Source organism: Scophthalmus maximus, chromosome 6, assembly GCF_022379125.1.
Source record: "Scophthalmus maximus strain ysfricsl-2021 chromosome 6, ASM2237912v1, whole genome shotgun sequence".
In the NCBI taxonomy this organism is placed as follows: domain Eukaryota; kingdom Metazoa; phylum Chordata; class Actinopteri; order Pleuronectiformes; family Scophthalmidae; genus Scophthalmus; species Scophthalmus maximus.
This window is the reverse complement of record NC_061520.1, coordinates 7,252,063-7,266,514: the sequence shown is the minus strand read 5'-3', so window position 1 is coordinate 7,266,514 and position 14,452 is coordinate 7,252,063. Positions and strand designations below refer to the sequence as shown.

Below are 14,452 nucleotides of genomic sequence, written 5' to 3'. Positions count from 1 at the left end.
TTTTAAAGTTCACATACAGAGTTATGGAAATCATAGCATCACTGAATTATATTTATTGATAATATATTACAACAATGTGGAAAGTACTGACAAATATCTCAGAACCACAGCTTTGATATCTACAATACCGCATACTACAACAGAGAAGCGAGAAAAGTATATACAGTGAAAGCTTTCTTTTTTAAAATTTGGGTGAACTGACCCTTTAAATCTGAGTTAGTTTGTACAATACTGGCACTCAGTGGCCAAAAGCTCCTTGTGCTTTTCTATTTTATTTGACGTTGTATTGTATTTATTCATTGTAGGTGTGAACAACTTACACATTTTAATTTTTTTAACTTTTTCTTTTCTAGATAAGATTAAATTAAAATCCACCTTATTGTCCTTGTGCAGAATACAGATAGAAAGCCATAGACAAACAGTTAACATCTAACTATAAGTGCAAAGAAACTTCTTTTGTAGTTGTCTACTACAAAATACATTATACTATATCTTATAATATGTGCAGTGTGTATGATGCAATAGAGGATATTAACCATTACATTGACTCAGCCTAAATTCATTTCCTGTAGATTCTAACTGTCTTGTCTCCACAAGGAAGACAGGTCCTTACATGTGACTGTGTAAACTGTTTTTGGTCCCCACAACCTGAGTAATACCCACCCACCCACCCACACACACACACACACACACACACACACACACAGACACACACACACACACACACCTCCTGTCTGCTTGTCATCGTCAGCAGTGACAGGAAGCGTCGACTCTCATTTTCTCGTGCAGGATGTTTTATTTGAGCAGCTGCTGATATTTTAAACGCACCTTTGATGAGCTTCTTTTTTTAAAAACACATTAGCTACCTGGCTTTTAAAAAAGAAACTTTGTTTATTTGGTGAGTTAGAAAGTTACTGTAACGTGTTGAGGAGGGGGAATATATAGATATATTTAGAGCTGGACATGACTTCTGGAGGTTTGGGGCTTGCCGAGAGCCTGGGTCAAGACATCAATCAGGAGGAGCTGGACTTTAACGACCTTTTTATGTATAATCCACCTGGAGAGGATTTTGGCTGTGACAAGGGTAAGCTTTGTTTGTGTGCAGTTGATATTCGGCTTTTGTCGAAAATTGACATTGTATTGACATTGCATAGTGAATATGTAACTGTGATTAATTGGCTTTGTGAGTAGCCTAAAGCACTTGGCTGTCAGGTACTGATGTCAATTCCCCTTTCAGAGCCACTGAAGGTGAAATCAGGGCCCTTCGGTCCAATTTAGGAACAATATTTTTAGAAACCTTAGTTTCTAAAAATAAAACATTTAATATGAATTGAAATTTGAATTATCCTTCAGTATAAAAAAACATAATTTAATGTATTAAACTGTGCAATACCATTTATTTGGAAATTGTGAAACTAGAAAACACCTTTCTCTGTGCTCAACTTTTTTTTTAATGTATTTTTTTATGTATCTATCCTTTATTTAACCAGGAAGTTCCCATTGAATACCTCGTCCTTGTCAAAAAGCGGCAGCAAAGACAATGAAAAAGGTTCACTGCAGGGAAAGATAACACAAAAAACATACTAAAACACAGCGAACAGTTCTCTTAAATCTGAGCTTAGGACATATGTATATACCTGCATGATTTACCGACATCAAAACTAGTTTGATATCCAGTCCTATGCAAAGGAAGGAAATTTTTACGAGAAAAGTTAAAGATTCTGGAATACAGACTTTTGCTGTATGAGACACTTTGCAAGCTGTAATTTCAAGGATTTTTAATGTGGTAATTAAATGTATATAAGACACAGTTACTTATATTTCTTTCCAAAGTGACTTACAACCATTGAGGCCACTAGTCAAACCCCAAACTCCTGTACCCAAGTCAGCCATGCAACCCACTAAGCTATACGTGCTACAAACACAAACTTCATTCTTTAATGTGTCTGGATGGGATCTTTAAGTTATCTCATGGTACAAGTAGTTGTGAGGTGATCACGTGTGCACAAATGAATCTTCGCTTTTGTTATCGACAGATGATCCAGGTGCCCTCTTTCAGAATGACAAGCAGCCTCCTGTGCTGGTGTACGACCATCACACTGAGTACGTGTCCAACTCCAGCCAGAACCCCTCCTCTCACAGCGCCACCAAAGAGAACCTGTTAGGGGGCGTGTACGACTCTCTGGGGCTGGCGTCAAGACCAGGGAACATACCTGCTCCCAGCCCCAGGATTGAGATCACTCCGTCAGGCGACTCTCTCAGCTCTCAGACCCTGCAGCTCAGCCCTGCCTCCAAAGTCCTGGGAGCCTACAGGGAGTGTGTGAGCCCTGCCAGCAGCAACTCCTCCACAGGGTGGCCAGTGGAGTCATACTCCCCTGTGGCATCACCATGCATCTCACCTTCCGTTGTCGGTGGCTGTGGCATGGGGTTGTCCGCCTTAGACCTCTGCCCCGGCCTCCAGGGCATCCACACTTCCTCTGCCCACTCCTCTCCGGGGGCCTCGCCTCGCAACAGCATCATAGACGAGACCTTTCTCCTGCCGCAAACCCAACACGCCGCTGCATCCTTTCCCCAACAGCGCTCTCGGTCTGTCTCGCCACATGGAAAGCGAGCCTATGAGCAGGCCCACTCCTGCCAGGGGGGCACCCCTGTCAAGCAGCGCTCCCGGAGCCCAAGCCCCATCCCCTCGCCGCATGAGCAACAGGGGTCCCACTACCTTCACCAATACCAGGCCCAAGCTGAGTTTCAGGCCCAAGTTCAGACCGCCTCCCCGAGTCTGGAGGAGGAATGGAGCTCCGGTCTGTCCAGAGCAGCGCCCTCTGTAGTGGTGCAAAGTGCACACGGGCAGGCCCAGAGGCAGGACTGTGTGTATGGAGAGGTATACGACTGGGCCGTTGAGCAGGAGAGGACTGACAGGGCTGGAGCTGGGATCAAGCCTGAAGCCATCTATATGGTCCCAGCGGTGTGGCCTCCTTCTCATCCATACCATCACACAACATTCAGGTGAGTTGTTTTTCCTGTTTGATGACTTTCAGGCAATTCATGTCTTTCTAATTAGCTCAAATGTCGAACACAAATGAGAGTTCATGGAGTCCATCTTTTAGTTTTTACATCTTGCAATAATTTGTTGTCACTCTCATACATTTTTCCCCCCCTATTGCCTCTCTCTCTCTTATTCTCTCCCAGTGGTCTCTCTGTGGCCCCCTTTCTCTCTTTCGAGTGGTCATTGCCCAGTGAGTCTGGTCAGTATGAACTACTGATGGAGCAACAGCCCAGATCTCATCACAGAGCTCACTATGAGACTGAGGGCAGCCGCGGGGCAGTGAAGACACCTAAAGGAGGGCATCCGGAAGTGCAGGTAGCTTTACACTATGCCACGCTGTAGTCAAAGTCAAGGTCACAGCATGGCGTCAGACTTTTAGCCTTTTATGTAATATTTTTTGACTTTATTAACACCAAAATGGGTATGCAGGTCATAAACTATGGCCAGCATCAACCAATCTATTTTTGCAAAGGGTGGGGCTTAGCAAGTGTGGGCTTCAACTCTTTGAGAAATTGTCCAGTCATCCTAAATTTTGGTAGATATGGACAGACCTTGAATGGAAATAGGAGACTTCACAAACACCAAAAATGTGTACCTCAATGTATTATTATTTTTACAGGCCTTCATCCCTCTTATAAATGTAAAGTCATAATGATTTCATTCAATGAAATCCACCTATCCGCCTACAAGTCAAAACTATTGACATTTCAGCAACGTAGCACACATTGAATATCCAGGACTGCATGCGGTGTGGGTGTAGGATCACCGCGAGTGCATCTCTAGTTTTGTTTTGCGCTTGGAAGGTGTGGGGGATTGTGTGTGTGTGAATGCAAGAAAGGAAACTGAAAAAAAAGATCACTCTCACCTCACACCTCTGTCACTGCCCTGGGAGAGGAGAGTGGGAGGATGAGGTTGTTGTAAATGTAAGTTGGTATTTTCCTGTTAAGCCAGCATTCATGCAAATGAAAGAAAGAGCCTAATGTCACTGTCACGTCGGTGCTCCTGCAAGGACAAATTATTAAGGCATGCATTGTTTCAATCAGCTAAAAATCCAGAGGTAGTTAGAATTAAGGTATATTGACAAACCATACAAGCACTGGCACATGGGTCTACTTAATTCACTCCTCTGATGAGTTGATTGATAAGCCATCACCGTTGTTTTGCTGGCATTGTTGCTATGCAATGTCCTTGCTTTGCCAATTAGACCTGGGAAATTGGCCCCACGGGGAAAAGAGATTTTCTCTGCGGTCATGCAAGTCAATGGCATTATAGTTCATTTAATTCAGTGTGAGGCATGTAATCAATTGTCTCCATTGGCCCCACCAGCTCCGTGGGTATCAAGGCACAGCTCCTCTGGGGCTGCAGGTCTTCATAGGGACAGCAGACGAGAGGCTGCTGAAACCCCACGCCTTCTACCAGGTCCACCGCATCACTGGCAAAACAGTCACCACGCCCAGCATGGAGAGGATGATCAACGGGACCAAAGTGCTGGAGATCCCTCTGGAGCCGAAAAACCACATGAGAGTCATGTGAGTAAAATAAGGAAGATGTGAAATACATGCTGGCCGAAAATAAATCACAAGTAAATCACAAAAGTACCGATTGAGTGTTTAAGTGTGTGTGTGTGTGTGTGTGTGTGTGTGTGTGTGTGTGTGTGTGAGTGTGTGTGTGTGTTTAATGCTCTTTCTTTCTATACTCAGTCATAGTGGCTATTCCTGCCAGTGACAACTACAAGGTTTCTTTTTAAATCATTATTCCTTCTAACAAGTTGCAGTTGGCGGTGACAGAAACTTGAAATGCATCACTTCCTGTGTGCCACTGGAGTTCTTCCAGGAAAGACCTACCAGGCACTGGGTTTTTTACAGCAGCAAATATGAATGCTTTGATGATAATGACATATGATTACTGTAAAACTTATTCGAATGAAAATGTCAAAGGTCACCACTTTGACAGAACAAAACTAGAACTAGGTTATAAGTAACTAATGATTTGAAACAGCAGCTGACTCTCAGTTGACTGGGACTTTTTGTGATTTTGATGAGAATCAGGGAGATCTAACTGAGGCATCATTTCAGAAGCCTTTTCATCTTATCTGTCTTTTCTTACTCTTCGCAGGATTGACTGTGTTGGGATCCTGAAGCTGAGAAATGCCGACATTGAACTGAGGAACGGTGAGACGGACATCGGACGAAAAAACACGCGCGTGCGTTTGGTGTTCCGTGTCCACATTCCATCCGGAGGCCAACTCGTGTCTCTTCAAGTTGCCTCTGATCCTATCGAATGCTGTAAGGAGTGTTTAATTCCTCAGACACACTTGCTAACATTGACGACTCTTTTTTTGCTTGTGCAACTGCTCAACATTCAACATGATCATGCAATTATCATGTACTGTTTCCCTATGGCATTTAATGTGAGTGTGCCCCAGGCTATACCAGTGGATATTGCACTTCTGGATGTTAATTATCAAAAAAGTGGCCAAATGCCCTGAACATTTTGCCAGTAGGTGTTTGTTTTTCTTACACCTTCATACAGCTGTGTTTTCCTGTTTCCTCAGCCCAGCGTTCAGCTCAGGAGCTCCCTTCGGTTGAGAGGCAGGACCTGGACCGATGCTCAGTACTCGGTGGACAACAAATGGTCCTCACCGGGCAAAATTTCACTCCTGACTCCAAGGTGATGTTCTCTGAGAAGACACAAGGTGAGGAAGAGATCCTTTTTTTCCCTGGCCAACAGGTGTGAGAACTCTAACCTCTTGTATACTTATTTGTTTTCTTGCTGAAAGTTAGACGAGATACCACGTCTCATGTCTGCACAGTAAAGCCAGCGTTCCTGTTAGCTTTGCACGAAGACGGGGAATGGGGAAACGGCCAATGCGGGCCCTGGTACCTACGGTACCAGCACCTCCGGTGCTCACAAAACACCTTTTGCGTATTGGTTGTGTGCAGTAACAGACTCCAGGAAGTCAATGGTCTCGACCAAGAAATAGTCAAGCGTCATGCTGTAAAACCACAAATTCTTGATTGCACACTCAAGAGATAAAACGTGTTAATGAGCTTCAGAGATGCAAACATTCAGACTGAGCCTGCAGGCTGTTTCCCCCTTTTGTAGTCTAAACGTAACGACAGCTGGCTGTAGCTGCCCATGACCATGTAGAAATGTAATTTTCGACTAAATATACAATTATAGTATATTCCCTTAAATGTTGAGCTATTCCTTAAATACATATTACTATGCCTCTAGTTAATATGACTATTTTTGATGTATTTAATGTTATATTAAGTTGACCTGTGATTGTTACAGTATATCTGGAAGTGGTGTCAATGATTGAAATAGTGTAATATTTTATGAAACACTAATATACGTCCTTTTCAATATCCTGCTCGAATGTATCGCTCGGGCAACATCCTCCCTCAGCCCCCACTGATGACAAGATGAAACTTTAGAATAAACTTAGTCTTTTTATTTCTAGATGGAAATTTCACACTCTGTTAGCGCTGGGTCTGCCCACACAAAATTGTTGGGTCACATGGCTCCAGAGCAGAATGTGTACAGTTGACTGCATAACTGCATGTACAGGTTTTCATGCAACAGGATGTGGTTAGACAGACGGATTTTTGTGTGGGTAGAAAACAGAAACAGCAGGTAAAAACTGAGGTGGGAATGAAACACGTAACCAACCATAAAGTAGACGATCGATTTCCACTGTCTATGTATACATGTGTTCATATGCTGTGAAGTGAGTTAATCGGTTTCCCCCCAAAAACGTATTTCTGGTACGATCAATCTTCCTATCTAACATTAAGCAGGAGAGAAAACATGGATTTTCAAAAATGTCAAACATTTATTTGTAACATCCACTATTTCTGGGCATTGCCTTTTAATTTCAGACGGGCAGCAAATCTGGGAGGTGGACGCGACTGTGGACAAAGACAAAACACAGGCGGTGAGTTAACTTCCACTTATCTGTAGTGCTAAAAAATGAACACTTTTTAGCACTAAATTCACACGTACTCAAAACAGAAAACAACACGCACAACCTTTGGCTACACTCATATTCCAAGAATTTTATTTATCGTGCCGATTTTTGATCTTAATCTCACATGGGGCGGCAGACGCCTCTCTGTGGTACATGACTGTTTGTTTGATGCATTATCTTCCTTTCTGTGGCAATCCCTGTCTAGAACATGCTGTTCGTTGAGGTCCCTCCGTATCGGGACTCGACCATTTGCCACCCAGCCAAAGTCAACTTCTATGTCATCAACGGGAAGAAGAAACGCAGTCAGCCGCAGCACTTCGTCTACACTCCTGTGATAGGTAGATAGATATCTGTTAGCTCAGGTCCGTTACTGCAGGAGGAGAAGGAGGGGAAACACGAAGGCTGGGAAGGTCACAGATAGGTTACTGAATTCCCACCCTGGTTTGGCAGACACGGTGTTGGCGTTGTGAGGAAACGTTGTTCGCACCTCTTCCAATACAAACCTCTTGCTGAAAGACATGATGCAACACATTTAACCTGCCTTTAGACATTTACACCAGCTAATTAACACAAAAGTAAAGACTAAACACTTTCAACCTTAAACTGCTATAATGTCAGTGAAAAGCAGTTCATGTGTTGCCCGTCCCCTTTTTAATTCAGACATAGAGAATAAAGGAAATAGTCACACTTTAATCAGATTAGATCAAACACAGTTACAGGAATACAGCGATTTCAACCGGAGGACCTATGGTCATCATTTCAAACCGATGTTCTATAGTCCTAGCCCTCCCAAGTCACAACAACTCAATCGATCAATTGCTGCTGGCAGTGAACTGCAGCCACGGCACAAAAACTATTACAGGAAATACTCAAAACTTTGAAACAGCTTTGGATGAGGAAGATGAGAAAGAAATGGTTGCATGAAAAGCAAATTTTAAAAAAATCTAGAGAACTGTTCGATTGATTCAGCAAGCAATTTTATGTAGGTATTCATGGTCCCAAGAGGATGAATTCTAATGACTTTGTTGATGTCCTGACTTTTCCCCCACCGTCGTCATCATATCATAATTAACTCAGTACTTTGGTTTTAGACCAGATACCTGTCATTCTCATCTTCCTCCCCTGTACTGTGTGCTCAGTGTGAGAATGCTAACATGCAGAAGTTAGTGCACATTGTGATCACTATATCTGCTAAACACCAGCACGTTACCATTTAGCCCAACACCGCTGTTTGACCTCACAGAGATGCTGGCATGGCCGTAGTCTCTGTTTCTGTACTTGCAGTCTGCTAATTGAGCTGATGATAATCTTTGTTTTTTCATTCCAGCCATTAAAGCGGAGCCTCCTGAAGATTATCAGTTGAATTCATATGGCTACTCAGATAACTGGTCGCTGTCTGGCCTGTCGGTCAAGTCACGCTACCATCACCAGGAGCAGGACAACAACCTTGAGGCCGTCAATGTTTCTCCGACCATGTACCATCTAGCCACTGTCGGCCCCAGAGTCCACGTGTTAACACCCGATCCGCTGGATGACCAGTCGGCCTATTACCAGTCCAGATCCGGCTCTCTGCTCAACAGTGCCATGCTGTACCACACCGCGAACCAACATTACAGCAGCTGCGGTGCCACCCCGCTGGGCAGCTCCCCAATGGCCTCCCACTCTGCCTCCACTCCCAGCCAGTGCGTCGGTACCAGAAGCCCTGCGGGTAAACCCATCGAAGGTCCTCAGGTCGGTGACACCTTCGAGGCCTGTTTGACGTCCAGGCAGCAGACAACGCTGCCACTGGGGAAGTCCCCTCCTTCAAGATACATCCACGCTCAAGCTCAAGCGAAGGCCGGATGCAGAGCAGACGCAGGTGGAGGAAACCACGAGGATTGGCCTCCAGAGAGGGTCACGGTCAAGCAAGAGAACCTCAGCTATGCCTACCTGGAGGATGGTGAGTATCACTCTTTGATACTGTTCTGCTAAATGGGCCAGTGTGCTCAGAAAGGAATTGTCGGTCAGATTGTCGAACGTCATCCGAGTCAACTCTGACCCTCACATCTCTCAGTCATCAGCAATAAGGGAGCAGCGTCCGACAATCTGTGTAGCCTTTCAAAACCGACAGTCTGACAATCACTTCCACTCAAAGCCACAGTATGCAACCTTTTTTCAAATATCTATTTAGTGGAAAATATGCTCCAAAATATTTCTCAGTGGGGAGATGTGCTGTCAAAGGCCTCTGTAACTGAAGCTGTTCACAAACCACGGAAAATTTTCCGTAGTTTGCCTTTTCACATGTGACCAACTGGGCGCAAGATTCACGCGTTCACAACAGCAAGAAAATACATCTGGGAGATTCTGATGACGTCTGGGTAGAGCACGCAGGAGGTCATCGGTCATCTGCACGGCCACTTGCTTGCTGTGAATTTCCCTGCTGTATTCTCACACGGGCTCCTGTGGGAAAAACTGCAGGAAAATATCTGGCCTTCTGTGCATGCAGAGCAGCTCCAGACTCACTGAACAGGCTGGCAGCAGTGCTGAGGTGTTTAGCCTCATCCTGCGGAGCAATTAGATAAGGCCAAAGCCAAGGGCGGGAGCTTGAGGCACTTCTGGTCTATGCTGCACCTCTCGCACTAGGGCTTCAGGCTAGAAGCTGAAGGACAACAACACCATGCACTGACTCACTGTTGAGCAAGCGCTCGGCTCCTGCATTTGCTGAGACGGAATCGCATGCAGGTGAAGCGGTTGGCAGAGTGTAGCTGAGCAGGGAAGAGGGAGGAGTTGAGTGGTTTGAACTTTCATAGTGAAACTGGGGAGAAAGTAGTCAGAGCTTCAGCTTCTCTCCCTAGTGCTTGTTTTCACATGTTTGAAGAAGTGCAGGCCTCGAGACGAGACAGATGAAAAGTGTGAACTGTTATCCTCATTATAGCAAGAATCACTTTTTTCTCTTTCTATAACAGTAGACTTTTTTGCACCGCCTGTGGGTGTAGCCCTAATGATATAGACACTTGCCTCCAGATATGTAACAAGTAGTACAAAGTAGTTCATTTTAACCATGCCTTGGCCGTAAAGGATTGGTTCTCAGGTTCTCAAGTGCTTTCAATGTAAGTGATGGATGACAAAATCCCAAATCCCCATTCTGTGTAAAAATGTGTTCAAAAGAAATTTGGTGTTATCTAAAGCTGAAGTTGCTATGACGATTTGGCAGTATTTGTGGTCGTGTTTGCAAACGCATACAAGCAAAGTGCAACTGTACGCCTGCAGATCCTGTGTTGTGGTTTTCTGTTGGGCCGTTCGATCGACTTTCCAAAATGTTTCAGTCTGACTTGAACTCTGTCGCACAAACATACACACACACACACACTTGCAGAACCTCCATGAGCATGCCAAAGCTCATGTGAAATAAATGTCTACTAATAGCTTTCAATTTCGGATCTCAAGTGAAGAGAGGAGAAAGAAGCTTTCATCAGCATGAAGTGAGGGAACAAGCAATCTACCCCGACCTTGTTGGCTGTGGGTGAAGTTTCTCTTTACACCTTCGTGATGGAAGACAGAAACAGGAAGTGTATTGTAAAGGCAGACATTTGTAGACACTCCTGTGGGTTAAAACATAAAATGTCTTATTCTTTCGGTCAAAAGACGAATGTCTAAGAACTGTAGTTGTTTTTTGTTAGGAAAGAGATCCTTGATCAGTCCAGAAATAACTGCTGCTAATCTGTGTTATAGAAAAATAGAGACATCTTGTGGACATAAATATAATGCAATATTTCACATCTTGGTAGTTAAGGAACCAACCACAACACATAAAAAACCATAATGTGCCCAGTTCAAGTTCTAGTGAGCACCACAACTCACTCCCCTATCATTTCCTGTCATCTTTCTACTGTGTGCACGATCATATAAAAGCATAAGATGCTCCCAAAAATCGGACTTTGGTGCATACGATTGTAGACGGGTTCATTCTGGATAAAATCAAACAAGTGACATGACGATAAACTAGGCAAGAGCAAAAACAGTTTTGACTGGAATTGCCTTTTTTTGTCCACGAACAAAAATTCATGTCATAAAAAAATGGATCTGACCTTTGACTATTGGGTATCCAAGACATACACCATAAAATGAATCTTGTCTTGCTCTATTTATATATTGTTGTGAATATTAAAGTTGCTCATCTCAATTTTTTCTGCATGTTTTCCAGTGAATGACATCATAAGAAGGGACCTGAAAGGCCACAATGGAGAGTGAACGTGGAGGCCTGCAGCAGCCTTGACGTCCATCACATTCAACGTTTAAGCAGTTCAAACATAATCTGAAGACTTCAGCATCTATATACATATAAAATCTTTATTGTCTCAGAGGAAGCTTGTACCTGTAATGTTTGCTATTGAAAAATTATGCTGAATTAAAGAAACATTTAAGGCAAACAGAGAGGAAGAAATGAATCAACAAGAGGCTTATGTTGACAGTAATTCAAGAGTACATCATTTTTCTGGGTGGTTTTTCATCATCCAAACATTTTAAATCAAAGAATTGGTCAGCTCACTGTTACTTTGTTATATTGTTTCGCCTCTGCAAAGATAGAAGTACATTTACCTTTGTTTGATTTCTCTTTGTTTATATATTTGTACAACTGCTAATTGTAAGCATGTGTAAATATTGTTATAATAAATTTGTTTATATGAATCAATGTGTGTGCAGCGAGAGCAGATCTAATATTCTCAATTATTAAATTTCTATGGATTAGGGTTCATGAAAAAGTCTTTTGATTTTATATGAATTTCTTGTTTTAGTAATAGTTCCCTGTAGTTCTAAAGGGGACCGTTGGAGTTGATGCGTTTTTTTGTGCGAACTCTAGGGGGCGACATTTTCAAATCAATCATCCACCAGGCCGGAAGCGGGGCATCGGTGTGTGACGTCACTTCCGAGAAGCGGAAGATATTTCCCCCCTCCTACTCTTTGAAAGATAAACAAGCGTCTTTCGGGTTAGGCGTTTTACAGCATTGGTTTTGTTTTTCGACCTGATTTTATTGTTTGCAGTCCTGCAACGAGGAACAAGAGTGGGAATATTCCCGCCTCAGGTAAGGTTTTCCCTCCACGCAGAGAGAAAAGACTGTGTCTACGTGTTGAAGAATGTAACGTAATCCCAGTGTTTTGCTCCACTGTGACGTTTGGATGTATCCAAATTAATAATCTCCAGTGACCATATTCATCAGAAAGGTCGATTGACTCGTGTAAGAACAGTGTCTTCGTCAGGAATGTATATGTATCATTACGAAGTGCCGCCACCACTAGTGCAACCATCGATTTGTCGATTTAAAGGAAATGAATTGGCTACAAACCAAATGTCCAAACACTCGCTGGTTTTAATTTTCACGTGTGAACACGTGCTCCTTATTCTGGCTACAGACAAAAGTCAACGTGAAGAATTAGCTGTGGATGTTCATCTGGACGATTTTACGAGCATTTCATAAAAGTGTGACACTTCATAAGATGAATTATTATTATTATTATTATTATTATTAGCCAGCAGGAGGCTGGCGAAGGCCCTCTTGTTCATCAATACATTTAGTGTATAACTGGCAGATGAATCAATCATTGAACTAGTCAGTGTTTGAATGTACTATGTCGTACTATAGCTACATTCAATGAAGGGAAATATATTCTGCAGATGTTTCCCCCCTCAGTTTTGTATTGACATTGATTTCCCTTCCAACAGCAGCGCCATGTCGGCCGATCTGGACCTGTCCCCCCCTGAGGTCCCGGAGCCCACCTTCCTCGAGAGCGTGCTGCGCTACGGGCTGTTCCTGGGCGCCATCTTTCAGCTCATCTGCATCCTGGCTGTCATCTTCCCCACATCCAAGGGGCATGAACTGGTAAGGATTCCTATAGATATGTTGGTCTGTTCATTATCTAATCATAAAAAACTTTTGCACAGTGGCTTGACAGACAAAGAGATTCTGCTATTAACAAAATCTTGGATTTTTTTTTTTTACCAGTTTACCTCTCTGCAAGACGTCAATCAGCAAGAGTGTTGCTGAGTATCTTATTGTCGTATATTATCCATGAAGACAGAGCTACCATGGGCTACTTTCACAGTCTCGATACTAACAACTGTCAAGAGAGATTATTTATAGGCAAGACCCATTAAATCCAGTGTCTAATTATTCTATTTTCAGCCATCGTCATTAGATGTACTGATTACATTCCTCAGTATGTCGCCATTTCATCCTTTATAGCATCCTGCTGTCATTCTTCCCTGCTTTAAAAATTGGAAAGATTGCAATCGCAGCAACAGTGCTGACAGTGGGAAAGTACTGAAACACCTCTGAATTTCCTTTTTTGTGTGTGACAAAAAAACTCCAGTTTCGTTGAACCATCCATTTAATGTAGATTATTAGAACCCAAGCTATCTGGAAAACTGCGAACTGAAAAACAGCTGTATCAAAATGTATTATGTATAGTTATGAAACAATTTCATTACTTGATGAACTTGGAAAGCAATGCCACGTCTTGTATACTGTATGTCGACAAACAGATCAACTAAAATTATCCTTTGCAATCTTGTATTTTCACAACACAATTCAATGAAAGATTTACATTAAAATTGTGTTTTATGTCATCACGTGTTTGCATTGTAGGAGGAAACCGAGTCCGCTGATAGCAAAGCTGCTGAACAGATGAAGAAGCCTAAAGGACCAGCAACTCAGATTCGACAGAAACCTAAGAAAGAAAGCAAAAAGAAGCGATAGACAGCGCTGTGTGTGTGTGTGTGTGTGTGTGTGTGTGTGTGTGTGTGTGTGTGTGTGTGTGTGTGTGTGTGTGTGTGTGTGTGTGTGTGTGTGTGTGTGTGTGTGTGTGTGTGTGTGTGTGTGTGTGTGTGTGTGTGTGTGTGTGTGTGTTAGTTATTACTACACTTATTATGACACTAACATTGTTGTGTACTGAATTTGAGACATTTCAGAATGACCTGGAACTGTGTCCTGTTCACAATCAACACTATTACAAGGAGCAAACTGCTATGGCGTTTCGCTGCCTGCTTTATATTTTCGATACACATTTCAATGGGTAAATGTTTTGCATTTATTTTCTTTTATAGTTGAACATCATTGATTGGAATTCTGTTTGAATTAAGGCAGACAATTAAAGCATTTTGCTGTCATTCAACTTAGTTGTGGTCATTCATTTCTAAATTTTTCAGTTTGGTTTAATGAGTTAGAATGAGATTGTGTCCTATAATCATCAATAACTCCTTTTGAATGGTAGAGCACATCATACCTTAATTATAATGCAACAGTTTTTGTTCAGCTCCAGAACAGCATGTTTTTTTGCAGGTAGCTGGATGTAATGATTATTTTTAGAAAAATTCCAAACACATTTTTTCTGGGTACCCAATCCCCAAGATGAAGTAAAAAGCTAAGATTAAGCCAAGTGAGTATCTTATGTTTATGTTG

At 42.7% G+C, this 14,452-nt stretch overlaps 2 protein-coding genes across 3 annotated transcripts; both read left to right on the top strand.

Annotated features, from left to right (window-relative positions):
• Positions 1 to 738: 738 nt before the first annotated feature.
• On the top strand, positions 739 to 11,684 carry LOC118309132 (nuclear factor of activated T-cells, cytoplasmic 2). The gene is made up of 10 exons (XM_035630886.2): positions 739 to 1,084; positions 2,037 to 3,003; positions 3,187 to 3,358; positions 4,370 to 4,572; positions 5,159 to 5,328; positions 5,598 to 5,738; positions 6,928 to 6,983; positions 7,222 to 7,354; positions 8,344 to 8,955; positions 11,200 to 11,684. The coding sequence occupies exons 1-10, from the start codon at positions 964 to 966 to the stop codon at positions 11,244 to 11,246; spliced, it is 2,622 nt and encodes an 873-aa protein (XP_035486779.1). The 5' UTR covers positions 739 to 963; the 3' UTR covers positions 11,247 to 11,684.
• A 223-nt stretch (positions 11,685 to 11,907) lies between these two features.
• manbal (mannosidase beta like) lies at positions 11,908 to 14,165 on the top strand. Of its 2 annotated transcripts, none has more exons than XM_035630891.2 (3): positions 11,908 to 12,079; positions 12,721 to 12,874; positions 13,640 to 14,165. In XM_035630891.2, the coding sequence occupies exons 2-3, from the start codon at positions 12,725 to 12,727 to the stop codon at positions 13,748 to 13,750; spliced, it is 261 nt and encodes an 86-aa protein (XP_035486784.1). In that variant the 5' UTR covers positions 11,908 to 12,079; positions 12,721 to 12,724; the 3' UTR covers positions 13,751 to 14,165. The 2 variants fall into 2 exon arrangements, with proteins under 2 accessions (XP_035486784.1, XP_035486782.1); XM_035630889.2 differs by having other exon boundaries at positions 11,911 to 12,079; positions 12,718 to 12,874.
• Positions 14,166 to 14,452: the final 287 nt, after the last annotated feature.